The 24321-nt window shown below is 38.7% G+C and overlaps 1 protein-coding gene across 2 annotated transcripts in view; it reads right to left on the bottom strand.

Moving 5' to 3' along the window:
• The window catches only part of SHANK2 (SH3 and multiple ankyrin repeat domains 2), a 276475-nt gene that overhangs the window by 193092 nt on the left and 59062 nt on the right, over window positions 1-24321 (bottom strand). For both annotated transcript variants that reach the window (XM_015631014.3, XM_015631015.3), the window contains exon 12: window positions 20359-20425. In XM_015631014.3, the coding sequence (XP_015486500.1) occupies window positions 20359-20425 (67 nt within the window). The remainder of the gene's footprint in view (window positions 1-20358; window positions 20426-24321) is intronic.

Genomic DNA, 24321 nt, shown 5'->3' with positions numbered 1-24321 from the left:
TACACCACAGTTTGAATAAAAAATTTAAAAAATCTCCAAGGCCACCACATTATAACTTTAAACCAAGAAATACAAAACCTAATCAAATAGCACTGAAAACTTCCTTCAGCTTAGCTGGGTCTCAGGGGCAAGGCTTCAAACACTCCTGTTACAGCACAGCACCACTTAGGCTGAAGTAACGTGAAATGCATTGAAAATACATTGGGGAAGACTGGAGAAGGAAGTTCTAAGGGGAACTATGAGCATACAGGAATTTGGAAGTGACTGCCAGGTCTCCAGGATGGAGAACAGCTTCCCACCTTGGGCAAAGAACAGAGGACAGTGCACAGGAATTCAGAAGGGTGACAAACTGAAATATTTTCATTAAAATGCTGACTTCACCGAACTCTCCTCCAGATTGCCTTCATCTTCTCCAACATCAAGAAAGATGACATTTGAAATACCTAAACAGCTCTGAGTGGGTCAAGGCTGCAGAGACAAATTAAAAGCTGTCAGCCCTATCAATAATGGAGTTTTGAGACACTGCCACTCTTCATGAACACCAGTCCAAAGGAATCTATATCCTGACAATTTCCTACAGCAACATGAAACTACACACCGAGAAATTATTTCTTTCCTTCAGGCATAAGCGTGACAAGAAGTAATAATTCATTTTTTTTCTAACTGAATGTCTGATCCCAGTTTAAGTGTCTTATCTCCAAACAATAGAGAAGCAAATTAAACTATAATACACAACACTTATCCCATATGATTTATTCCTCTGAAATGTACTGTACAAGCATCAAGAAAAACAAGGAATCTGAATCATGTCTTACACTCATGATGGAAAATATACTGGCTAATCCACCCCTGGTAATTTTAAAAGTTTATTTGGGTTTTAAGAGAGCTCTGAATGGGGCTTTTGATGCTCCAACGTGCTTTTAAATTCTGGAAATAATTCCTTTGATCCAGAATCAAACCCTCAGTCACACTTACAGAACTCAGATCCACAAGGTGATAAAGTAGATTTAAAGTGTCAGAAGAGCAAATATCTCTAAAACAACACAAAGTATGTTTAACATTCCCTTTATGCTTTTAATAATGCTCAGCACCCTGAAAAATATCAGATTTCCTGTTCTTTTCTAGAGAAGTGGAAGGATTTTCTTCCAAGTTTTGAGAACTTAATTACTCAAAAATGGCTTCTGTCACTCACTGCACCATGAAAAATGGATATGCACATTCCCAGATGTCTGGACACATGTCCATGGGAAAGTGGGCTTGCTGTAAGCATACCACAGGAACTCTTTATGTAAGTGTTCCTCGGCTAAACTGTTCTTGATAAACATTTTACACGAATAAATTTGAGACTGTATATTCTACAGTCATCCTCCCTGGAATTCTGCATGGCTCGTACAGATATCTCGCAAAACCAGAGCAGCATCAAGACCACTGGCTCAATTAAATTCCAAAGCTGGGATGATCAAAAGGATATCAATGCCCAAATTCTGCTGACTTTGAGGAAAAAACAAGGAGGGTTTTTTTTTAAATAATTAAAAAAAAAATCCAGCCTACAGTGTGCAGTAAAATTCGGAGTCATTTCAAATCACATTAAAACATCAATACACTAAAACACCAGTAAAATAAATCTGTATATTAAGCAATAACCATTTCCATTAAAAGAACCAGGAAAAAAAAATCCTATATATATTCATGAAAAGAAAGTATTCCCTTTTTTATGCGTAAGTTTTCTACCCACAGCTGTCCTTTTTCTGCTTCACATTTACTGGTTTTCCCAGGTAAAAAGGAAGATAGGACCACATGGAGCAGCCTACCTGCACAGAGTCCTTGCTGAAGTGTCATCTGCAAGAAAACTGGGAGATGAGGTGCTCAACTGCATTATTTTTCTTTGACAATCTAAATATCCAGTACTCCTTGCAGTAACACCACTTTTAAAATAAGAGAGTGTTTACTCTCAAACATCTCAAGAAGTCACAGCCCCTTTGGCACAGGGACTGGGGACACTTCTTCAGATAAATTATTTTGTACATGTTGCTGCAATATAAAGCATTCTAGAAAGATTTTTCTATTGTTACAATGAATATACTAAGCCCACTTTATTGCATCCATCTTGCCAAGGTTCTCAAGGCCAAATGTGGAGTTTGGAGTCATTCTGAGCCTAAAAATTTTAATAGAATCATAGAATGGCTTGGGTTGGAAGAAATCTTCACGATCACCTTATTCTATCCCCTTGCCATGGGTAGGGTAACCTTCAACATGCCCAGGTTGCTCCAAGTCCCTTCCAGCCTGGCCTGGAACACTGCCAGGGATGGAGCAGCCACAGCTTCTCTGGGCAGCCTGTGCCAGCACCTCACCAGCTTCACGGGAGGAATTCCTTCCTAGAAATTCTCTTTACTTACCACCAAGTTCAGTTCAAGTCAACAGATTATGGGTCTGTGAAGCCTTTCCTCTTGGGAAAGCTGTGCTCCTGAAGTATTCCATGTTTCTTTGTTTTACCTTTACCAGGAACAAGAGCACCAAAATCAGACCTTTCTACTACTGCTCCCAAACAGAGAAATGACCGTGGTTTAACCTTACCTGACAGCAATGGATTCCAGGGACTTCTACTTTGGTATGGGAAGCTGGATCCTTTAAGAAGGGCAAAGGAATGAAGGCAATATCAAAAAGAAGTTAGGTGTCAGAATTCCATGTTAAGGGGAGAATTTGAAAGCAGAAAGCCATAAAGCAAAGCTCTTCTGATGGCATGATTTGAAAGTGAAGAAGTGGACAGAACAAACATTTAGAGGAGATGAGGAAGAAACTCTACTTCCTCTTAGTTCCTCCTGTTCTGCTGTCGCTGTCATTTGGAGCATGAAATGAGGAAATGATAATGAGGGACTGGAATGTCAGGAAGAGCATTAAATGGTATTAAGGCTGGAACAGGAAGATGGCACAGGACTTGGAAGTCTGGAATATCTTAGTGATATACCTGGAGCAAAGAAATGCTGCTTTGAGTGACAAATGTACATGTCAGGGGCCAACATCTGCAGTGGGGGACAAGACACCACCACCCCCTGCCTTGAAAGTGCAGCAGCACTGGCACAAAAAGAGCTCGCAAAGCGTGTGCTGGAATTATTACAAACTTAAATCACAACCTCAACATGATTTCCCTCTGTTTCCACTATGTTACTCTTTGGCTGGGTTTTGAGAATTCCTATTTTACAACCTGAAACCAGCCTGAGTATTTTTTCTGCAATTTTCAGCATCAAATACAGTAAGAAGTTCACTAAATACTTGTTGGGCTGGTTTTAAATATTTATTGCATTCTGTTATTGTAGTTATTAATCTGTAACTGTTTTTTAAGCAGCTGCACAACTCAGTGCCTTTTTTACCATGCAGACCTTACAGTTTCACATGCCTTTAATCTTTTATCTTATAAAATATCAGGCTAAGCTGAGTTTGAAAGCATTATTTTACAATTTTACTTTGCTGCAGTTCATGTCTGGATGTCTGTAATTCCAATGAATTGATACAGTTGGGGAGTTTGGAAGAGTTCTGGTTTAGAAGACTGTTTTGTTCAGTGGCATGATTCCATATTTTAGGAAGCTCTTTTTAACCACAGGACTCTCATATTGAACACCATTATCTAAAGTACTTATTATGTTTAAAACAGCCCTGAAAGATATCACATTTCACAGTTCCAATTAAATACTTTCCCTAGACTAGGCCATAAGTTTCAGAGTTTTGATATTTAGGGATCCAATTATGATCTTGAATACATGCCCTATAAATACAAGACTAACTACAAGCAAACAAGGATAACTGTTGTGCTTTAATTTTCTAGAAATCTGGAGCATCAAAGGGTATTTCTCCAAGAAGCTGAAAAAGAAGAACATATCTGTGTAATCCAGAACTAAAATAAGTGTACAGTAAGATACTTAAATATCCCTTGTTTTTTTAATAAGTGGATCATGGTGGGTAGAAGCAAACATTCCACATTACACACAAGAGTTATGTCTATGTGCATGGAGACAGGTCAGCCTACCAAAGCTTTCCCTTAGAGGAGTAGGCCCTGAGAGAACTGTGATAAGCTTACCTCAGCCCTCACCTGGAGAGATCCCCCTTAGATGGGACCATCCTCTGTTGTCATGGTGAGCTATCCCACCATGCTTTGGTGACGATGCTGATTTTTTGTAACCCATTGGTTTTCCCCCCTGGTACTGGCCTGGCTTTCCCCCTTAAAAACCCCAGCTTCTGCCCAATTCAGCAGGGGGCTGCTGTCCCTGGCACCCCTTTGCACAGCTGCTGGACAATAAAGGAATCGCCACACGACACTCCTGTCTCTCTATCTCTGAGTCAGCCCAGGATAACCTTGCAAGCTGAGCTGAAATCACTGAGCTGAAATCACTTGCAGCCACAGTCTGCCCCGTGCTGAGGTTACCTGGTGGCCAGGGGTGGCCTGAGACACCCCGAAGGCCGTCTCTTGTGGGACCGCTCTCTCCAGCAAGGTCATAGCTCCCTGAGTCAGATCAACGGATCCAGCCCTGCCCCTATCTGTGCCCCAAGGCTGCTGGAGCAGGGAAGAAAGCTCCCAAATTATCCTTCTGGGACATATTAAAGAGCAAGAAGGAGGAGTGAGAAGGAATCAGTGTTCTGAGCTGACAGGAGTGACAGAGAAATAAATAAAAAAAAACCCCTGCTCCTTATAGTTTCCAGGAAGCTCAAGCAGCAGGTACAACAATGTGGCATTGAAATCTTGAGGGGGAGTCCCAAGGAAAATAAGCTTGTGCTGGAAAATTGGCAACTGGCTTTTTCATTCAAATAACAGGTAGTCAAGGGGAGAAGAAGAGAAAAAGCAAACGTTGCCAATATTTTGGCACTTGTAGGAGTTCTCCAAAAAAAGCATACCTAGGTTCTCTCCAGCTTTAACCTGAGAGAGAAATGCACATTAATGCTGCAAAGAAGCTGACACTTTTAATCTGCAGCCCACTCAGCCAAGGAACATCCACTTATACACCCTCATGCATTATTCACCAGGAAAATTGAAATAATCTACCCGTGGTTAAGCAGCTCGGAAGCAAATGCAAATCAAGGGAAAGCAGTTGAGAACGAGGATCATTCACAACTCCTGACACTCCTCCACAAGACTGGAGCCTCCCGTGGGAGCAGCCAAATCATTACAACCCCAATCCTGGCAGCTGTGCCTGGGAATTGGCCTCTTTCTATCCAGGTGGCACAAGCATTGACCTGTGGCCATGCTTGGAAAAGGAACTTGCTCTGGTTTTATTCAAGTAGATTCTCACTCTTTGTCAATGAAGGTGGGTCCTTGGGCACACACCTGAGAAAGTCTGGATCATTATTATTATTAGTAGTATTAGTAGTATTATTTTATTAGTATTATATTATTATCCCATGTTTCTAGCACTGGCTACAGTCCTCTTCATCCTTTATCTGACTTTAATGGGAAGTATCTTAGGCCATGATTTACAGCAATTATTTTATTATCTTTAGGAATATACATGAAGATCAGAAAGAATAAATTAATTTTTTGCCTCCATCCCAGTCAGATGTGTTGAAGTTATCCACCATTACTTACAGGCTGATGTGAACAGGAGAGGAATGCATAATTCTTTCAAGTTTATACAAATTACTCTGGATAAATCCTCCATTAAATCTACATAAATCTTAAATTATGAAGTATTTCCATGTGCCTGAATTTATCATCATTGAGGTGGTTGTAAACACTCAGGTGGTTGTAAACTCCATACATTAATGTTTTCTTTATCAGAAAGATAAAGTTCAACTGGTTTTAAAGAAAACCATTACAGTTTTGTTTGTGATTCATTTTTCCCCACAGATCTTCCACAGCAAAGAAGTTTTCAATTCAATGGAATTCAATGGAATTGGCTATTCTAGACCTGATTTCAGGAAATTACAAATGACAGCACAAAACATTCCTGTCATAATCATAAAACTATAAAGTGTAAAATAATGAATAAAAAAATCAAATAGGCCTCACTCCAGGTAGCAAAAAAAACCATTAGGGTTATGTATTTTTGCAGTCCTTTCAGAAATATATTTGCCTATCAGAAAGCCTAAAGAAAAAAAAGCCTAAATTTCAGACATTTCAGGTACAATGAGAAAAAATTTTCATCACAGGTTCCTACAGAACCTGTGATGAAAAATTGCTCCAGCAAGAATTTGGGAGCTCCATTGTATTTCCATTCACAGATTTTAGGTTAAATTCCCTGTGTTGTAGTGATTCTGCAGCAACAGACACCACTCAGCCAAGGGAAACAGGAACCCAGGGCAGAGAGAACAGGGCTGGACCCTTCTTTATGGAAAGTAACCAAGATATTTTGAATGTTCATATAATATATATGTTCATATAATCCAGACCAAAACTGCCATGGGGTCTTTTGGAAGATTTCCACGGAAATCTTCAGTTTTTCCCAGGAAGCCCAAACACATCCCCACAGAGTGTTATCTCTAATTTGGTGCTTCAGAGGTGATGCTTTCACTACAGAGTTATAATAAATATTCCACAGACTGGAGGTATTTCCTTGCCAAAAATTACCCCTCAATTTCAGATCAACTGAAAAAGCTTAAAAAATCCTTTGCAATAAGCTATTTATGTCACTGGCACATTATAAACACAACCTTAAAATGAAACTGATTATTCATTTAGGTTGAGTAATTAAAAATCTCCTCTGTTTTAATTGCTGACCCAGGATACAAAGCAGTGTCATCCCAGAAATAAAGGAGATTAAATATGTGCCCAAGTATTTTGCAAATACTTCAGTACTCTCTTCAAATTTCAACTAAAATGACCTTATACTGAATTTTATGTAGTGAAAGAGAAAAACTTCAGTATCAGTAGACAGAGATCTGACTTTGATTTCAAGCTTCATGTGGGTCAGTGCTAATTACACTGAATTTTTTCAACATGTCTGCAGAGAAAACAAAACAACACAAAAAGGTAGCCCTAATGGCTTTATTTGATACACATGTGAATTTTGACTCTGTGTGTTCAGTTTTATGTGATTAAAAGATATTCAGCATTGCAGAAAATATTCTTTATCTAATGAGAAAAGACTGATCTGGATTTGATCACTGTAAAAACCACCCATTCCCATCATGCCACCTCAGGAGTAAGTAACTCTAAAATGTTATTTAAAATCATACCAAAGCTATTTCAAAAGGACATCCAGCAGAGGTGACCTTGCATTCTCAAAGTCAAATTTTAGGAGTATTTAAAAAAAAAAACAAAAATCTTGCTACAATTCTGAGACTTCTTTACCATGATATGATACTTTACTGACCTTCCCTTATTGCCTGGGAGGAATTCAACCAGAATGGGGAATTCAATCCTCTACATTATATTTTAATGACTCATTGTTTCCCTATTTCTTTCTAGTTCCTGCAAAGCCTAATGGACTTGAGCATGATTATTAAAATTATGCAAATAAAAAAAAAAAAATAAAAAATTGAAGTATTTAAAAAAACCAAAAAGTGGAGATGCAGTAAAGGACATTCTAAAATTGGAGCCTGTTTTGTTGGGGATGGGAGCAAAGTGTCTAAGCCATATGCTGGTGTAACACAGGCAAACTGGATACAAAGCTTATGTCATTGCAACTTGCTCCTTCAGAAAGCAGCTATGGCAGAAATAATCCCCAAATTTTACATTTTGATTTACATGCAGCTCCAGATCAGCACCAACATTCGGATATCAGAAGCCCATTAGAGTCCATTTTCCTGTGTCAAGAGGATGCTGTTACCAAATAATAAGTATAAATATAAATACATAGGTTTTAAACAACTCCTTACACCCAGCTTGCTCCATTTTTTTTTTTTTTCACTTGGACAGAAGACCAGAAGCGAAGCAGATTTTTTAAATCCGCACTGTTATCTTTCAGATGGCATAGGACACAGTCCAGCAGCTGCCAGGAAAAAAATAAGAAAAGATTTTGTGTTTTTTCTTCTCCAACAGGAAGCCTAAACACACCCTAAGATAAGGCCCTAGCCTAAATCCGCAATAATTTCAGTGGCTTTTATCCAGATTTACACTTCTTTAATGCAGAACTCGATTTGTCACTTGCATAACAGAGTTCAGACACCACAAAAACTCCCCCATCTCTTGAACTTTCCCCCTCCTCAGCCAGCACAGAACAAACTGCAATTGGTGATTTGGACACAGTCATGGGGGGACAAAAACACTAACTGTATTTGGATAATCCCACAGTGGGGTTGGTTTTTTTTTTCAGTAAGCAATAAGAAAATAGAAATAAAACAATGAACGAATCCCAAATTCTGTTAAGTCTACCATCTGACCAAAAAGCTCTTCCCAAACACTATTCCCACCAAATCTCTGGACACACCAAAAATTGTGTTTAACTGCATAAAATTTCTGCCAGTACATAATGCTGAAATGTACTTTCTAAGATCAGAGCTTGCACTCCACAGAAAGATGAGAAGCAGTGTTAGTCCACAGGGATTTTGACTCAAGTAGATCTTCTCTTACTTAGAAGAAAAACTCCACAAAAAAATCCTTCAGTGCAGGCATGTGGAGAGAAAGCTCCACCAGATTTGGAAGTAGAATGGCTTCAAGCTTCAGTTTTTCTCAAGAAAGATGATGAAAGGGAAAACCTTCTCCATCCCACCATCATGAGAAAATTTCTGTCCTCCCACTAAGCACAGCCAAAGCAACAATGAAACCCCCCACCCCCCACCCAAAAGGGTGACAAAAAGGAAAACATCATCCTGCATGAAAAACCTAAAGCATGTCCTATATTTCATCTAGCTAATGAAATTTGCTTTCATTTAGTTTAAACAAACAATATCAGATTAGTTCTTTTTCTTTTTTTTTTGTCTCTCTTGGTTAACTTCACACATAAGAATGTTCCTCTGTTGCTTATGAAGATGTCTGAATAAACATTGCTATGCTAATGGATCAAAAGATCAAAAATATTCTGTCCTAAGTACAGAGCAGAAAGGAATAAAGTCACTGGACTCTTGGGATCACTTTTAACTAGTTTTAATTCCTAAACTCCAATCTCAATGTCACAGACCTTGCAAAATGTGGCAGTTCCTGGATCCAAAGAAGTGTTTGCAAAAAAAAGAGTTTTACCTTTGGATCAGTCAAGCTCTGAAAAGGTGGCAGAGATTACCCTGCACAGGGCTGGAATTCAGCCTAGCTGTCTTTTAGGATGAGGGGATGATTCTCCTTATCTCAGTTATCTTACAGTTTTTTACGATTTTGCTTGAGGGAAGCAAAAATCAACATATGCAGAAATCATTGCGGCTTCCTCAGATGCAAGAAAGGGTTTTATCTTACAGGGGAACAGAAGCTGAATAACCTAGCAAAGAACTGGGAGAGGACAGAGGTACAATACAGAACAGAGCTGGCACTGACTGAAGTGAAAGAAAAGTGAGGAAAGGTGACAAGAAAAGAAAGAAATGGGAAAGAAAATACGATTAAATGGCAAAGTGATCCAACACAGGCAAGATGCAACCAGCTGAAAAAATGATAATATCTTTATTTGGGGTGAAATTAGTAGTTAGACAAATCCAATCCAGGATTTGAGTGTGAGGTGCTGAATAAAAGGTTCTGGATGTAACAGCTGATCACAGACTGACCCTGCATTGCTGGGGCAGACCAGTGACCTCATTCCAAGCATTCTTCAAGCCATACTGATGCTGTCAGGCTACACCAACAACCTCCCTGTTGTGAAGCTTTCAGAATTAAACATGGTCCAAATCTAAGCTCAGGGCTCCCGGTCTGTAGCCTCCCAGGTGCTGCCTCTGAGCATGTGTAAAACACTTCTGGTACTGCCCTCAAATTTTTTCTTGGTCCCAGCTCAAGGAACTTTTTCTTGCCTTTTTGCTACACTGCAGGTCATTGCAAGTGGTTCTTTGCTGGTTTTTTTGATTTCCACCCCAGGAAAATCAATTGTGCCATGGAGCGGGACCCCAGTACTTGCCCCTGCAGCCAGGTCAGTGCCGGAGTCCCTGTGTGGGTCACAAAGGACTGGAGCATCTCCTTTCCTCCCTCCAAGGTCCCTACCTCCTGCTCATTTTCAAGACAGGGGATCACAGGGTTTAAGCACAACCCCTTTGAGAAGATGAGGGAGAAAGAGGCATAAGGCTCCTCAGCATCTCACATTTTTCAGGCAACTGTTTCATACTGAATGCTAAATTAAATTGCCCTAGAACACCTGTGGATAAGGGGAGACATTTCTGAGCCACCGGTACTTGAAAATCCTTTATTCAAAGGCATTTTTCATGGAATTATCTGGAAATAGTCAATTGACTGCTGAAATATAGCTAACAAAATGTACCATTCCACTTGTTATTTTATTTGTTTTTATATGCATCATTTCCTGCCTTTAATTTTAATTCCATGCCCTCTAAGAAATGCAATCTCACAGACAGATCTTCCCCTTTATTTTCCTGTAATAATATCATAGCAGTTTTCTCTAGCTATTTACAATCTCTTCATTCCCTTCACAGCTTTTCCAAACCATGGAATGAAGAATTATGTAAAAATAGGCCACAAGAAACCAGACACACTTGATCTGCACAGCAAAAATAGAGCTCTTTAGCACCTGGCATTCTCAAGAGTGGTAATGAAGCTGGCAAGATAAGCCAGGCTTTGACCCAAAATAAAAAGCTTAGCCCTCAAAAGAAGGATAAATCTCAACTAACATAAAAATTCTGTCTTTTGATTTCCTGCAAGGTGTGACCCCAGACATCTGGACAAGCAGAGGAATTGGGCTTCCCATAGGTGGGAAATGCAGGAAGAGGACAGGCAACACACATGAAAACATGAATTTTAGCCTGTCATAATCCCTGAGGGCAAATTACAAATACACCCTGGTGTCTGCAATCCCAGAAGTGCTCATGGCTGAGGGGGAAGGCAAAAGAAAGCAAAGGGACTCAAAGGACAAACCACCAAGCCTAGACTTGGGAGGTTTCTTTCAGGAGCAACAAATAAATTCTTCAGGATAAATAACTGATCTGTGTTGAATCACAGATTTGATGAGGCACATTTAAAACTGAAAATGCATCACAGAATTTATGTTAAATTTTGCTACTTCAGTCGTTCCAAAGAGATGTAAGAGGCTGTTTCCCAAGATGAAAGTGCTATAATGTGAAAAATTATGCAGAGAGAATGGAAGTTTATCACGTAATGGGGTTTCTGGTAAGAGAACACATAGGAGGAGGAACAAAATTTAGACTTTTGGAGTCAGCAGAAATATATAATAGAAACCAGAGATACATCTACATGTACACAGATAATACGATCTTAATGTTGCAAATCTTCAGTACAATAAATATTTTGCTGTTTTCATTCAGAAGGGATTTCACCCAATCAGAGCCACTTGGCTGGATAATATTTACCCTGCAACTTTTTCTGAATCAAGGTGGAATCATAATTCTGTCTTTTATGAACAGTTGTGAACAATTACTTCAACAACACTGCCTAGAAAATGGAAGAGAATACAGGCTTTTGGCTTCAAAATCTGAAATTATCAAGATGCGTAGAATGGAAAAGTTAAAAAAAAGACAAAAAAAAACAAAGCAGAATGAAGATTTGCTAAGGAAACAATCTTGTTGGACACCACGAGGTCTTCCAGGCCATGCAGGGCATTCAGCAATGAAATAAATTTGGAGAAATAAAAATCTCCAAACACCAGCTCATTAAAAGGGAGAGGGAATGACAGAAAAGTTTCAAGTAGCATCATTAGGTTTGGATTCCCAGGAATCTCTGTCCAAGATCCTAAGTAGACCTGATTTAAATACTCAGAATGTTTACTCTGAAAACGTCTTCCACAGTTTGACAAGACCTTGACTGCAAAAACTGCATCTTACCCTGAACTCCACGGGAAAAACTCAGAGCCAGCCCAGGAGATTGAGATATAAATGGAGTGACAGCACCAGCGTGAAATATTGTGAGCAGTGTGAAATACAGTGTGAAATATTACACTCATTACAAAGCTCTGTGCTCCAAAGCTTGTCCCTTTATCAAGTCTCATATATAATTTGACAACAAACAGTCTTCTGGGATGATACTATTTCCTTTTAAAGAGGCTGAATATTACCACATCAATTTTCACAAAGTTCTGACAGTAGTACCTTGTTATTAAAATCAGAGTATTCATAAGGCATTAAAACAAATTTCTTCAGTGAAGCTTCACTTCTTAAATTGTCAAACCATTGAATATTGAACAGAAAATACAACATCAATTTCATTTCTATAAATAATGGAGTTTGTCTGAAAACTGATATGTTGAGCTGTTAAAAATGATGTCAGTATAAATTCAGCATGATAGAAAGAGGAGTTGCAAGTAAGGGAGTCAATGTAATGTAATGTAAATAAATGTAAACAGAGATTAGCAATTATATAGTCCGATATTAGCAATTGAGTAGTCCAATTTATCTCTTTTCAAGTTTATTTGAACCAATCTAAAAGTGAGATAGTAGCCTCAAAATCATGCAAAAATTTAGTTTTATATTCATAGGAAGTTTTTCTAAAAATACAAATATTTATTTCATACAATTGGAAAATTACTAAAATTATATCTGTATTTGGAAGGCTTTCCTCATCCAGATCCAATTATTCCATGGATGTTTCTCCCTTCCCCAAATGGGAGTTATATTGAACCTAATTCTTTTCCATAAAGCAATGATGGCACAGAAAAATCCACAAACTCACAAGTTACAAAGCCAAGGCTGTGCCATCAGTCTTTGTGGTCTACTTTCAGCCTAATTACAGAAAGGAAATTATTGGGTGTATAAAGAGGTTTGTGATGAAGTGCTCAGCATAAGGACCTACATTACATTCAGAGTTTCATGGGGTTTTATTTTTCCTTCTCTTCCCTATTTTCTTTTGGGGTTTTGGGGTTTTTTTTGGAGGGGGAGGGAGGCATTTGGTTTTTGTTTTTGTTTTTTGGGTTTTTTTTATGAAGGGCTTGTTTGCTAGGTTTTTTTTTAATTCATCATCATTTACTTCAGGAAACATAGGAATTTTCTTCAGGAATCATTCCTGACTATTTTTAACAATCTCTATTTTGCCCTTTTTTTTTTTTAATCTAGCATTTACTTCATGTGCTTTCATCTCTTTTCCTGTGTTCTCACCATTGTAAATGGAAGTAATAGAGAGCCCTGGGAGCCTGCACACATCTCTTTCCCCACTTGTCCTACCTCTATTTTTGACCTGGCTCTTCTGTTCCACCATTAGAAATCCCACATGGCATTTGACACAATCTTAAAGAGCTCTTGAAGCTCGTGTGGAAAAAATGATATAAAGAAAACACATTAACTTTTGAGGAATACCAGAACTCTCTGGGAGGCTCTTCAAACATTTTTCCTTCTGTAGCATCCTTTACTGAGCAGCCTGATAGCTCAGAGCTGCACTGACACATCCATTATCTCAGTAACTGTTGTTCTCCTAATATCCTAATATTGGTGTGGCCATCCAAACCCCCCTGTTTTGTTACACTGAGAGATAGATAGATAGATAGATAGATAGATAGATAGATAGATAGATAGATAGATAGATAGATAGATAGATAGATAGATAGATGATACCACGATTGAAATGCACAGATCACATGCTTCCAATGGGCACAGCCTCTTAAAAAGGCACAATTACAGCAAATTTAGGGATAACAATTTTAGTGGAGCCTGAGAAAAGTTAGCAGAGGGTGCATCAGATAATGCTGATCAAACTGCAGTAGAATTAAACCCAACCATAAATGTGGTGGTTTCTTATATCTGATTTAAACCTCAGAGTTTTTCCTCTCCAATGTTTCAGTTCTGAGTTACTCAGGAAGGAAAATGTTGCACTGACACAGCATAGTGGAGGAGTCTCAACCACATTCAGGGTCCAGCTGCTGCAGCCAGAGTGATTTAAGAAACAATATACACCTGTTCAAAGAAGGGGTGAACAACTCCAAAACAACTGAAACAAAAGGACCCAGCCTTGTCAGATTACAAGACCAGGACAAAGTTTTCCAAATCCCATTTACAGTATTGCAGGTCTTTAACAGGGCAAAATGTTTTTTCCTGGTTCTAATCCAGTTCAAACAGGAGTTAGTTAATATAAAAGCTGTAATCTGCACCATGAGAAGGTCAGACAGCATGATCACATAAACCTCTTCCAGTTTTGTGATCTATGACCTATAAAACTGAATCAGAGCTGACTGAACAAATTTCAGGTCACACATAAACTCAAAAGTACTATTTTCTTTTTACATCTCCTCAGCCAAATTCAACTCCTTAACTAATTCCAGTAGCTGCCCTTGCCTCCCAAAGACATCCTGGTGTAGGATCAGGTACCAGGCTGAATCATAATCCAGAGGGATGGGTGATCTGCTGACCATTTCGAGTGCCTCCAAGTAGAGCTAGAGGGGTCAGAAGGATCCAGCTACCAAGCTGAACAACACTGGAAGTTTCACTCACAGGGAGTAACTGAAAATCATGATTGGAATGTCCAGTTTATCTGCAGCATTTGAGGCGTTTGGGGTACTTGCACTGCTGTCTGCTCCCAACTTGACCCTTGGCCTGCATATTGAGCTCAGTGGCATTACACTTTTATAGATGCCACCAGAATTTTGAGGACAGTGTAACCCACTAAATTATTTTTTTGTAAAGCAAGAGATTAACTCTATTAATTTGATAACTTCCTTGGTATACAAAAGTATGTTCTATTTTTGGCCTCGTCAGAGCCACTGACCCTGGCATCCTCAAATCACTTATTCTATTTGTTTTCTATGGCTTTCTTTCTTTTCTTTAATTCCATTACTTGCCCTAGTTCTGCACATGGACTCTGATTTTACTCTCCTGTACAGTCCCCTCAGTGGGGTCAAGACAGTGAAAGCTATTTTAAAAAAAACAAACACCAAAGGCAAAAAAGCCCCTACTGGTGAAAGGATCATGTCTTAGAGCAGCCAAAGCCCTTGAAGGGCTTGGGAAAGGTTTCTGACCTGACTCTGAGGAAACACCTCTGACAACAGGAATGTTGCCAAAAACAGCACAGTTCCAACTGCTGGATACAATGGTCCCAGCCTGGAAGGTGTGGATAAGGTGAGAGACGTTTCTGCTGAAGAGAAGCCAGTGTACTGGCAGCTGGATGGAAGCCAGATTTGGGAGAGGTGGGAGCTACAGGCCCTGGAAACACTTCCAGCCATTTGGATCTGAGCATAAAGACTGGGGTAAGGCTCAAACACGGAGCAATTCCCTCCTTCCTTTCCCCTGCCACCCTCCCAGGCATCTCCAGGGGATGTGCCAGCATGACCTGCAGCCACTGCTCAGCCCAGGGTTCTGCCTGAGACCAAAACTAGCTCAAGGGCACTGGAAGCAGCCTGAGATCCCTCTAGTGGGTTATTTTTGGCTCCAGTGCAAGGCTCTTCTGGTTCAGCCTGTAAAATAAACCCTAGGAGGAGTAGCTGTGGCAGTCATTGCCTACCTGGCAGGTGACAAGGACATGCTGCAGGCTGGTTTCCAAAACCAGGCCAGAGCATTCTGCAATCAGCTGTACTTACAGCAGCACTTACACATGGCACCAGCTCTCTCCTCGCCTTCCTGCTCAGAATTTCAAGTAAGCCTCAGAAATGGCCACACACCACAGAATTTGCATGCCTCAGCCTGCAGTCCTTGTTATGTGCACAGAATACACCCAGGTTCCAAAGCCAAGAGCAACCAACTTCTGAAAATGGAGTTTAAACTTTGAAATAACTGCAAATTACTGTACGATTTTGCACCAATATGCACACAGAAATAACTAACTTGTGATCAAAGGGAAAAGGAAAACCACAGCAAGTTTTTCAAGCTCTGCCCTACATTTCAGTATGTAATTACATTAACACACAATTCCCAGTTTTCCAATTTGTTTGCTGGCACATAGCAAGATCGAGTAGAGGAAATTCTGTTTCTTGCAACCATTCTGAGGAAAGCAGAGAAATAATAGCAACAGATTTATTTTTCACCAATACAAATACCAATCTGTATTTGTTTGCTTGTAACCCAGCCAAAATGTCATTAATGCAAAGGGGTCTTTTTCTACGGACACAGGAAATAATTATCAGCTTAGCACAGGTATTTGAAAGAAATTGCAAAAGGAGCACAGGATTATGATATCCTACCAAATAATGTGCATTTAAAATGTGGGAAATCCACATCTCAGTGGTTTTGCCGTCCAGATTACACAGATATCATTCTTTTTCCATGTTAAATGCTCACAAACATTTGAAAAAGGTAACGTTACTCCCAAATGACAACTGCACAGGGCTACAATAGATGTTTCTGTCCCTTTTGCTTCTATTAAATAACAAGTGATAAAAATAGAACAAGTCACTGCACGCTGCCGACAGTTTTATAGGTTTTCCTTTTGCTTTGCTGCCTTTTCCTCTTTCTGCTGTTACCTGTCTCAGTCTGATTTCCCCCAGCTTGAGGAGCTTGAGGAGTATTCTGCAGGCATTTGATTGATGAAAATCAAAATTACTGAACCATTCCCCAAACCCAAATTAATAAGTAAACAAACAGAATATTCCTTGGGCTGGCCAGCATTAAATAGCAACACTTGCAGCTGAAAAACCAAGATTGCTGACCTCAATCACTCTCATCTAATTAAAGAAAATTAGTTAGAAAAGCAATTCTATCACAAACCAGCTAATATCCTTGTGTTCTGAAATACCTGTTCTGCTTATTCCACAGTAATGTACACATTCCTTATGTTTACAGTCACAATGCCAGTTAAGAGAAACCACATTTTTACTCATACCCGAAAAACATTTAATTTAAAAGCAATTCATCTTTTTGGAATACATCTACAGACTGTATTAGCAGATTTTCAAAATTATCAAAATAAAAACACCCATGTGAAAGCACAGACAAACCATCACACACATACATCTCTCTGCATAATTATAGAGGAATACAGGAACTCTGACTTGAAGCCTAGCAACAGTATCCAAGTATTAGTTAGTCTGCTAATCAACTACCAAAAACTCGCACACCAGCTCAATGTGCTTCATTTTCCTAAAGCAAACAAAAAACCAGACAAAAGAATCCTATCAGTCCTAGCTCCAGGACTTCTAGCTGAAGGACAAGATGCACAATAGAAAACAAACCTTGTTCACTTGAAGAAGAACAACCCATGTCATTTAGTCCGTCTGAAAATTCATCCCATCACAAAGAACCAAGGCAAAAGAGAGATTTAAAAATAGGTTATCCAAGCCAAAGGATTATCAGCTTGCAACATACTTAATATCTGCATATCTGTATCTAATGAAAGCTTCAAAATTCTTACATATATGATTGGGTTTTGTACCTCCATCCTATAGAAGCCATAGTAAATTCTGTACAGCAAATGCTTCCTAAATCTGCTGTGCTCGTTTACTCACAGACAGCTGCAGGCTGGATGAAAACAATCAGGGATTAACTTTTCTATTCATCACATCTTTTAATCCATTACTTTCTCTTAGTTTGCAACAAATAAACACATAAAGTTAAATAAATTATAAATGTGCTATGGCTAGTAAAAAAAAAAAAAGTTTTAAAGGGACACTATTACTATTATTATTATTACTAATTATTTTTAATAGTGTGCAACTGCTATATATCAGGGGTATGTGTAAGAAAGCAGAAAAGAAGATGCAACAATAGTCACTGAACAGGGATACACTTCTGGGTCCCAAAGACTTCCAAAATAACCAATAATTAAAATAAGCTACTCTGGTGCTCTTATTATTCCTCAAAAAAACAAATTTGGGGGCCTGATGAATTGAAATAATCTGGGAAGCCACACCAAGCATTTCATACTGCTTGTAAAACAAGTTCTAAGTACCTTATGATAATAGGGTTTCTTTCTTTATGAAAAATACTATTGTAATTTGTTTCAAATAGGATTACTTTTTAAATGATATGGCAATTTCCATTCACCTTTCAAACATCTGCCAAGAAAACAAAAGGGATTCCCTCATAAAAGATACAAATATGATGAAATCTGTATCTTGTTTTTAATCCTTTGTGGGTATCTCTTTTCTCTGTACTTGGATTCCTTTACCTTTTCTGTTTGATTCAATCTTACAGAACTGCCTCATCCCAGTCCGGAGCACAGACTTTCCTGGTAGAATCAGCCAGGTGGGTTTTATTGGACTAAAGCCACAGGATTCCCTCGCAGGGCTTTTTCCTTATGGGTTTGTTCACATTACTCCATGGGACATTATTATCACCTTTTTTGGCTCCAAAATAAACATTTTTTATATTTTTCTTATTTTTCCAGAACAGCTGGAAGTCCTATAATTATTGCAAAGAAGCTTTATTTTATATATGCCTAATTTTCACATCTGTCTGATGTAAGTGCTTTACAACTAAATTAAAAGAAGGAAGAACAACCTCAGTGGGATTTGATCTGTAGGACAAAGCTTTAGTGACTCTGTTGTAAATCAGAATTTTATACTTCTAAAGTAGAATCTGAAATAATTACAAAGCGCAAAGTGATTTGGATTATTAAATGAACTTAAAATAATAACAAGATTTAATGAACTGGTTTGGTATCAAAATTCAAAATCTAACCAAAAATACACTTTCTGAGAAATGAGTGATCAAACGTTTTTCAAGAGACTTGTCCTCATCTTGTATGAATTGTCCTCATCTTCCTAAGGATATCTCCTAAGCTGTTCACTCTTCCTTCCCCCTCTGCTGCCTCTAAGGAGGTGCATTACTCAAATGATAAATGTTGGAACACACCCAAAACTATAGGAACACAGCGGATAACCAGACAAGCATGAGAAGCAAAAGCCAATTTGCTGAAGCTGAAATGCTGACATCACTCTGCACACTCATCATCACAGCAGCTCTTGAGTTTTCTGCACAGGATTTGGTTCTTTGATTTGTGTTCTTCTTTTTTCTTTTTGGAGAAAAGAAAAAAGACACTCCAAAAATGGACATTTCAACAACTTCATTTTTCATAAGAAATAAAACTTAAAGGACAAATGCCCAGCTCTATTAAATTAGGTGGGGGGAAATAATGTAATGTTTACTCTTTAAAACAAATCTCTTAATTTAAATAGTCATGCTCACCATCTTGCAAAAATTGCAAGTGAAAAATGGAAGTACCAATATTTCTATTTTTCAGTGGCAAAAAGGAAGGCATCAGAAAAATTTAGAGAATCTTCCCATAGAAAGTATTTTCTAAGAATTTTTCTAAAAGCCACCAAATCCTATAAGTCAGCAAAAAACCCCAACATTACCCATATGTAAATATAAACAACAATAAGATGCTCAACCTAATAAGAATAACGTGTTCATTTTTAATTCATATTTTGCAGATTATTAATAAATACAGAAGGAAAAAGAATTTTTACATGGAAAGGAACTATCCTATTATCCCTACCAGACTATCTCTGAACTTTTATGCAGAAGTTATGACTTTGGTGCACTTTGTCCTCAGTTTCCTCAGTGCACACTACAAGAGCTGAAAATGCTACAAGAAGTAACATTACCCCAGAACTTTCAACCATATCCCTGCAGATCATATGCAACCAGGAAGGGAAATGGAAAGTAGTCCTTAATCCACATCCATAGTTTTATATTTCATGTGAGTTGGTCTAATTTCCCATATAAATGAAATACTCAAGTCAGAGATTTGCCTTGCTGAGTTAAATCAGTGTAGGCATCTACACAGAGCCTCCTGCTGCAAAAGAAATGCTTTATTTTTGTTCAACTTCAGTATGTTTCTGTGGAACTTTAATTAACTTGAACTAAAGCATTTTAACCCATTTTATTAAACTGTATTAAGCACCGCTTGTATCAAACTGGCTTTTATTTTAATGACAAACCTCTCTATGTAAAAAGATCTTAAAAGAACCTCCAGCTTTTTTGTCAGGGGCCCTTAAGGCCTGTCACTACCCTTAATCCCACCAAACTCAGTGAGAGGGAATGCTTTTGTGGATATGGGGAGTTGGCTTCTGCCATGTATTCATTTAATTACAACGAAGCATCTTTCTCCATTATCATCTTCTGATCAATTATTCCCATTGGAGAGCAACTTTAGGCAAGGCAAAAATAACCTGCAAGGCCAATCTGGCTCTTCCAGGTAAGTGATGTGTATTTAGTCAATTACAAACATATACTAAGTATATTTATACTTAGAAAGCACCTACCACTTAACACATTTTCTTTTTCAGAGTATATTTTTGAAAACAGTTCAGCTTTTTCCCCATCTGCATTTTTTTTTAAAGAGTTACTTTTCAAATCTCCCTGAAATGTCACCAGCCCTGTGGTTGTATCTCACATAGAATCAGTTTTAACATCTTTGCAAAATCCTGGCATAAACAAGCAAAACTTATTTTCAGAGTCTGTAAATATTTTGCTTACCAATATCAGCTTCCCTGTGATTCTTGATGTATTCAGCAAGTTCAAAATTTCCCGCTATTATAGCCACCTAAAGGATTGTAAAATAGGCACAATTAATATGCTGTCATCACTTGCTAAGACGGAAAACTTGTTACATCACTGACAAACATGAGGCAAAGATATTTTCCTTTCACAAAGTGGAGAAATTCTATTACTTTCATTCTGCAATACATATCTGAAACACCAGTGAGAAATGAAATCTTAATCTCTTTGTAAGAGCCCTGCCAGTGCCCCAGCTGCCCATTTCCCAGGAATGCTGTGATGGTGGCAATCTCAGGAGGCTGTTGGGGGGCTGCTGCTCTTCATATGGTGGCAGTCCAAGGCAGCAGTGAACATTAAGCACAGCATCCCCAGAGCTCTGGGAGATGTACAGGTGTGTGGGAAATGCTGCAGGAGGGACACACTAAAGATATTATCTCCCTTTAATTGCTCCTGCCTTGCTCCTTACCTGAGCAATAAAAACAGGAGCTGAAATGCAAAGTACATGAGAGAACCAGGACAGAGAGCTACCAGAATTGAGTTACCACTAAGGCACAAAAAAACACACTGAAAGAGAGAGACTGGTGAAGTTTATGCATATGCATAGAGTTTAAAATGTCTAAATACATCAAGTTCTAAAATAACAATTTTCTTTTTCATTTATTTCCTGGTTGTTGAACACAGATCTGAATTCTCATTTAAATAGACTTAAAAAGAAAAACATCTCTGATGGGTGTAAGGGAAGCAATTCAGTTTTGCCATTGATGATTTCTCCCTTCTTCTTTTCCTCTTTTTGCCTTGAATATCAAGGAATTGTCTTTTATGGTCCCACTTTGCAGCTCTGACAGATCCTGTTCTCTAATGGCACTGTGGCTTTCCCGATGTGTGTGCAAGGCATAAGCTGGGCTCACCTTTCTCATAGAAACTTCTGCATCTACAGGGTGCAGGTTAAAAAAATATTAAAAAAAAAAAACTTGCTTTAGGATTCTCTTGGATATAGGACTATATCCTAGAGAGTCAGACATGAGAAATTATTAAAAACTCAAGGCAAATTTCTGAGCTGATGACCAAAAAAATTTTTTTGCTGGTTTGTGCCTCTCCACTTATGAAGAATGACGCAAATGAATACAAATGCTTAAATGGTCTTGGGGAGTGCATGAAGTACAGTTATGTCAGTAATATATTTGAATATAACAAGCATATGATCTTGTTTCTGAACTCAGCTCAGGAAATTTAATGGACAATTTTATTTACAATTTTATTTACCAGTAACCAAAACAAACTAATACAGGAATCCCAGAAACTGAAGACTTTACACCCAAGCTGTGGCTACCCCATCCCTGGCAGTGTCCATCACCAGGTTGGATGGGGCTTGGAGCAACCTGGGAAAGTGAAAGGTGCCCTTGCCCATGGCAAGGAGTGGATCTGGTTGACTTTAAGGTCCCTCCCAGCCCAACCATTCTGGGATTCTGTGATCAGGGAGGTTGGATACAAGCAGGTTGATGCACAGACACCTCAATACCATCTGAAACCATACATCTGAAAATTACTGTTTCAAACACTGGTAAGCCAACCTTTATTCCAGAAGCCCCTCCAGAAAGGAGCAGGTTCTCAGCATGGATAACACATCAGAATCTGGCCCCCAGTCTCCTCTGTGCATCCCTGAAATGCAGTTCATGACTCTCCCTGGCAAACAGCACTTGGAAAGCAACAGCAGAGCTGTACTAACCCTCTCTCTTTAACTTCCAATTCTGAATCTGGCTGGCTCCAGGTTCACAACAGCAACATTTGTGTGCAGCTCTGAGGTTTTCTCTGCATTGTAAGCAAGTGATAATACTTCTCTCTGATATTACACCTAATTAGCAGAAAAACTCAAACAAGGTTGGGGGTGAAATTCAGCAGTGACAGGCAGCTTGCTAGACAGCAGCCATGGTACTCAAATGAAAGAATTTTGGATACCAAGCAGATTTTAAACCTCAAGTATAAACATGCTCTTCAAGTGATAAACACATTTTATTACTTGGGAAAAAAAAATCCAGATAACTAAGAGACAGCTTGACAGGGAATTGTTCCCTTATTTTCTTCTGAACCAAGCAGTAGATTCAGCAAGCTCAAGGAACCATTTTTCTCTATTTAATTCACTTCAATGCACTAAAAACAGTATGTAAAATCCTTAAATCCTTACAGAAAAATGAAGGAAAGATATGTTAAGATCTAAGGAAAGCAAGGAAAAGTTAAAAAGTACAAATATTTCTTGGCATAACATCAATGCACTTCACTTGAATTTGATGGGTAAAATGTGTGGGAGAAAGTGAAGTCAGAGCAAATTCAAAAGACACAAAATTATACTCATTCAATTTATACAGTTGCAAACCAAAAAGCACGGCAACCTCAGCCCTTTTTCCATCTAAAAGTGTCTTAAACCAAAATGATAGCAAGTTCACATGAAAATACAAATGTGAATACATTAGGACAAGTGAATGGTCTTCACAAGATCCAGAGCTGGAACCAAATGAAGGTGGTGGAAACTCTCTCCTTGATCTAGTACCTAAATCAGAGACCAACTGAAGTTCCATATTTGTACTAAATTTCCTTGTACCTTAGAAAAAAATAGTAATGTAGTGCCTTGGCAGAAAATACTAGTTTGATTCTCTCCATGCTTCATAATTTACATGGTTTTAAATAGCCATAGTTTTCTTTTCAGGATGTTCTGTAGACGAGTGCTAGATTTAAAATTACGAGGTTATGGCAGAAAAGAAGGTTTTGTTTGAGGTTTCTTTTGATCACAAGACATCTCCTCTTGGCAGTGAAAAAGTAGCACAACCAGCAAAACTGCAGCAAAAGTTTGCTTCCAATTCCAGTAGGAACAGGATTCCAGTCATTGAAATGCATCACGTGTATGTTTACAGACATGAAATACCACCATGAAAGGCTGGAGGTAGCACTTTACAACTAGAGGCTATCTACTGACTCTGTTATGCTGAAGTTTCAAAAATTGGAGCTTTTCTAAAACTGCATATGCAGCAGTCTTGCCATAATTCAGGTTCTTTCATTCCTGCAGCAAATGTCCTTTCATGTCATCCTTTTGACATTTATCTCACATCAAAAGTCTGCGTATTCTCAGTCACATTATTCTGCAAACCAAATAAAATCTGGTTCTGCATCTTGTAAAAATAAAAGCATCATTCACCCACAATTTCCACTAAACCCTGCTATGTGTTTTGCCCTGTTTTTAAAGAGTGTCTTTACTTTGCATCCAGAATCAGAAAGAGTTCACCTATAGGGTCCCAGCACGGTGTCAGTCAAGGCCCAGCAGAAAAGCCTGACTCAGTAATTCAGTGCTTTTAAACCCAAATCAGGATCTTTGTCTGCTGTAGACATTTGGTTGGGAGGCCTGCCACATTCTACTGTACAGAGAGTAGAAATTATCTTGTTGGAGTTTTTTTAATCAGCATTAGAGGCAATTTTATATGAATGACAGTAACTAAAGTGAATCACTTATTAGCTCCCTCCCAAGCTTAATTGAACCCACTAAGGCTGTTAACATGGGCACCTAATTATTACCAAATTACCTTTGATAACACACATGTCTGGCCTGGGTAAGTCTGCCACAGGGAAGTGAGCAGAAAGTAAAGCTAAAGCAGGAAGATGGATCATGGTAGGAGGCAACCACATAAAATAAAAAGAGAGGATAAAACCATTCAGCTGGACAGTGGTACCTCCTCCTATTCCCACGATGATCTGTTTCCAGCATGACAAAATTTCATGGAGTGCCCAAAACAGGTCCCAGCTGGGACACTCTGAAGCATAAAGCCATGCGTTGAACAACTCACTGGAGCAGAGCCAGGAGCTGGCTGTCACTCAGGCTATGTAACAGGCAGTGTGACCAGGAAGGTTGTGTTTACACAGATATTTCCTCTGCCTCAGGAGAAGCAGAGCTGTCAC

The sequence above is a fragment of the Parus major genome, chromosome 5, assembly GCF_001522545.3.
Source record: "Parus major isolate Abel chromosome 5, Parus_major1.1, whole genome shotgun sequence".
In the NCBI taxonomy this organism is placed as follows: domain Eukaryota; kingdom Metazoa; phylum Chordata; class Aves; order Passeriformes; family Paridae; genus Parus; species Parus major.
The sequence above is the reverse complement of the archived record's forward strand: the minus strand, read 5'-3'. Positions and strand labels throughout refer to the sequence as shown.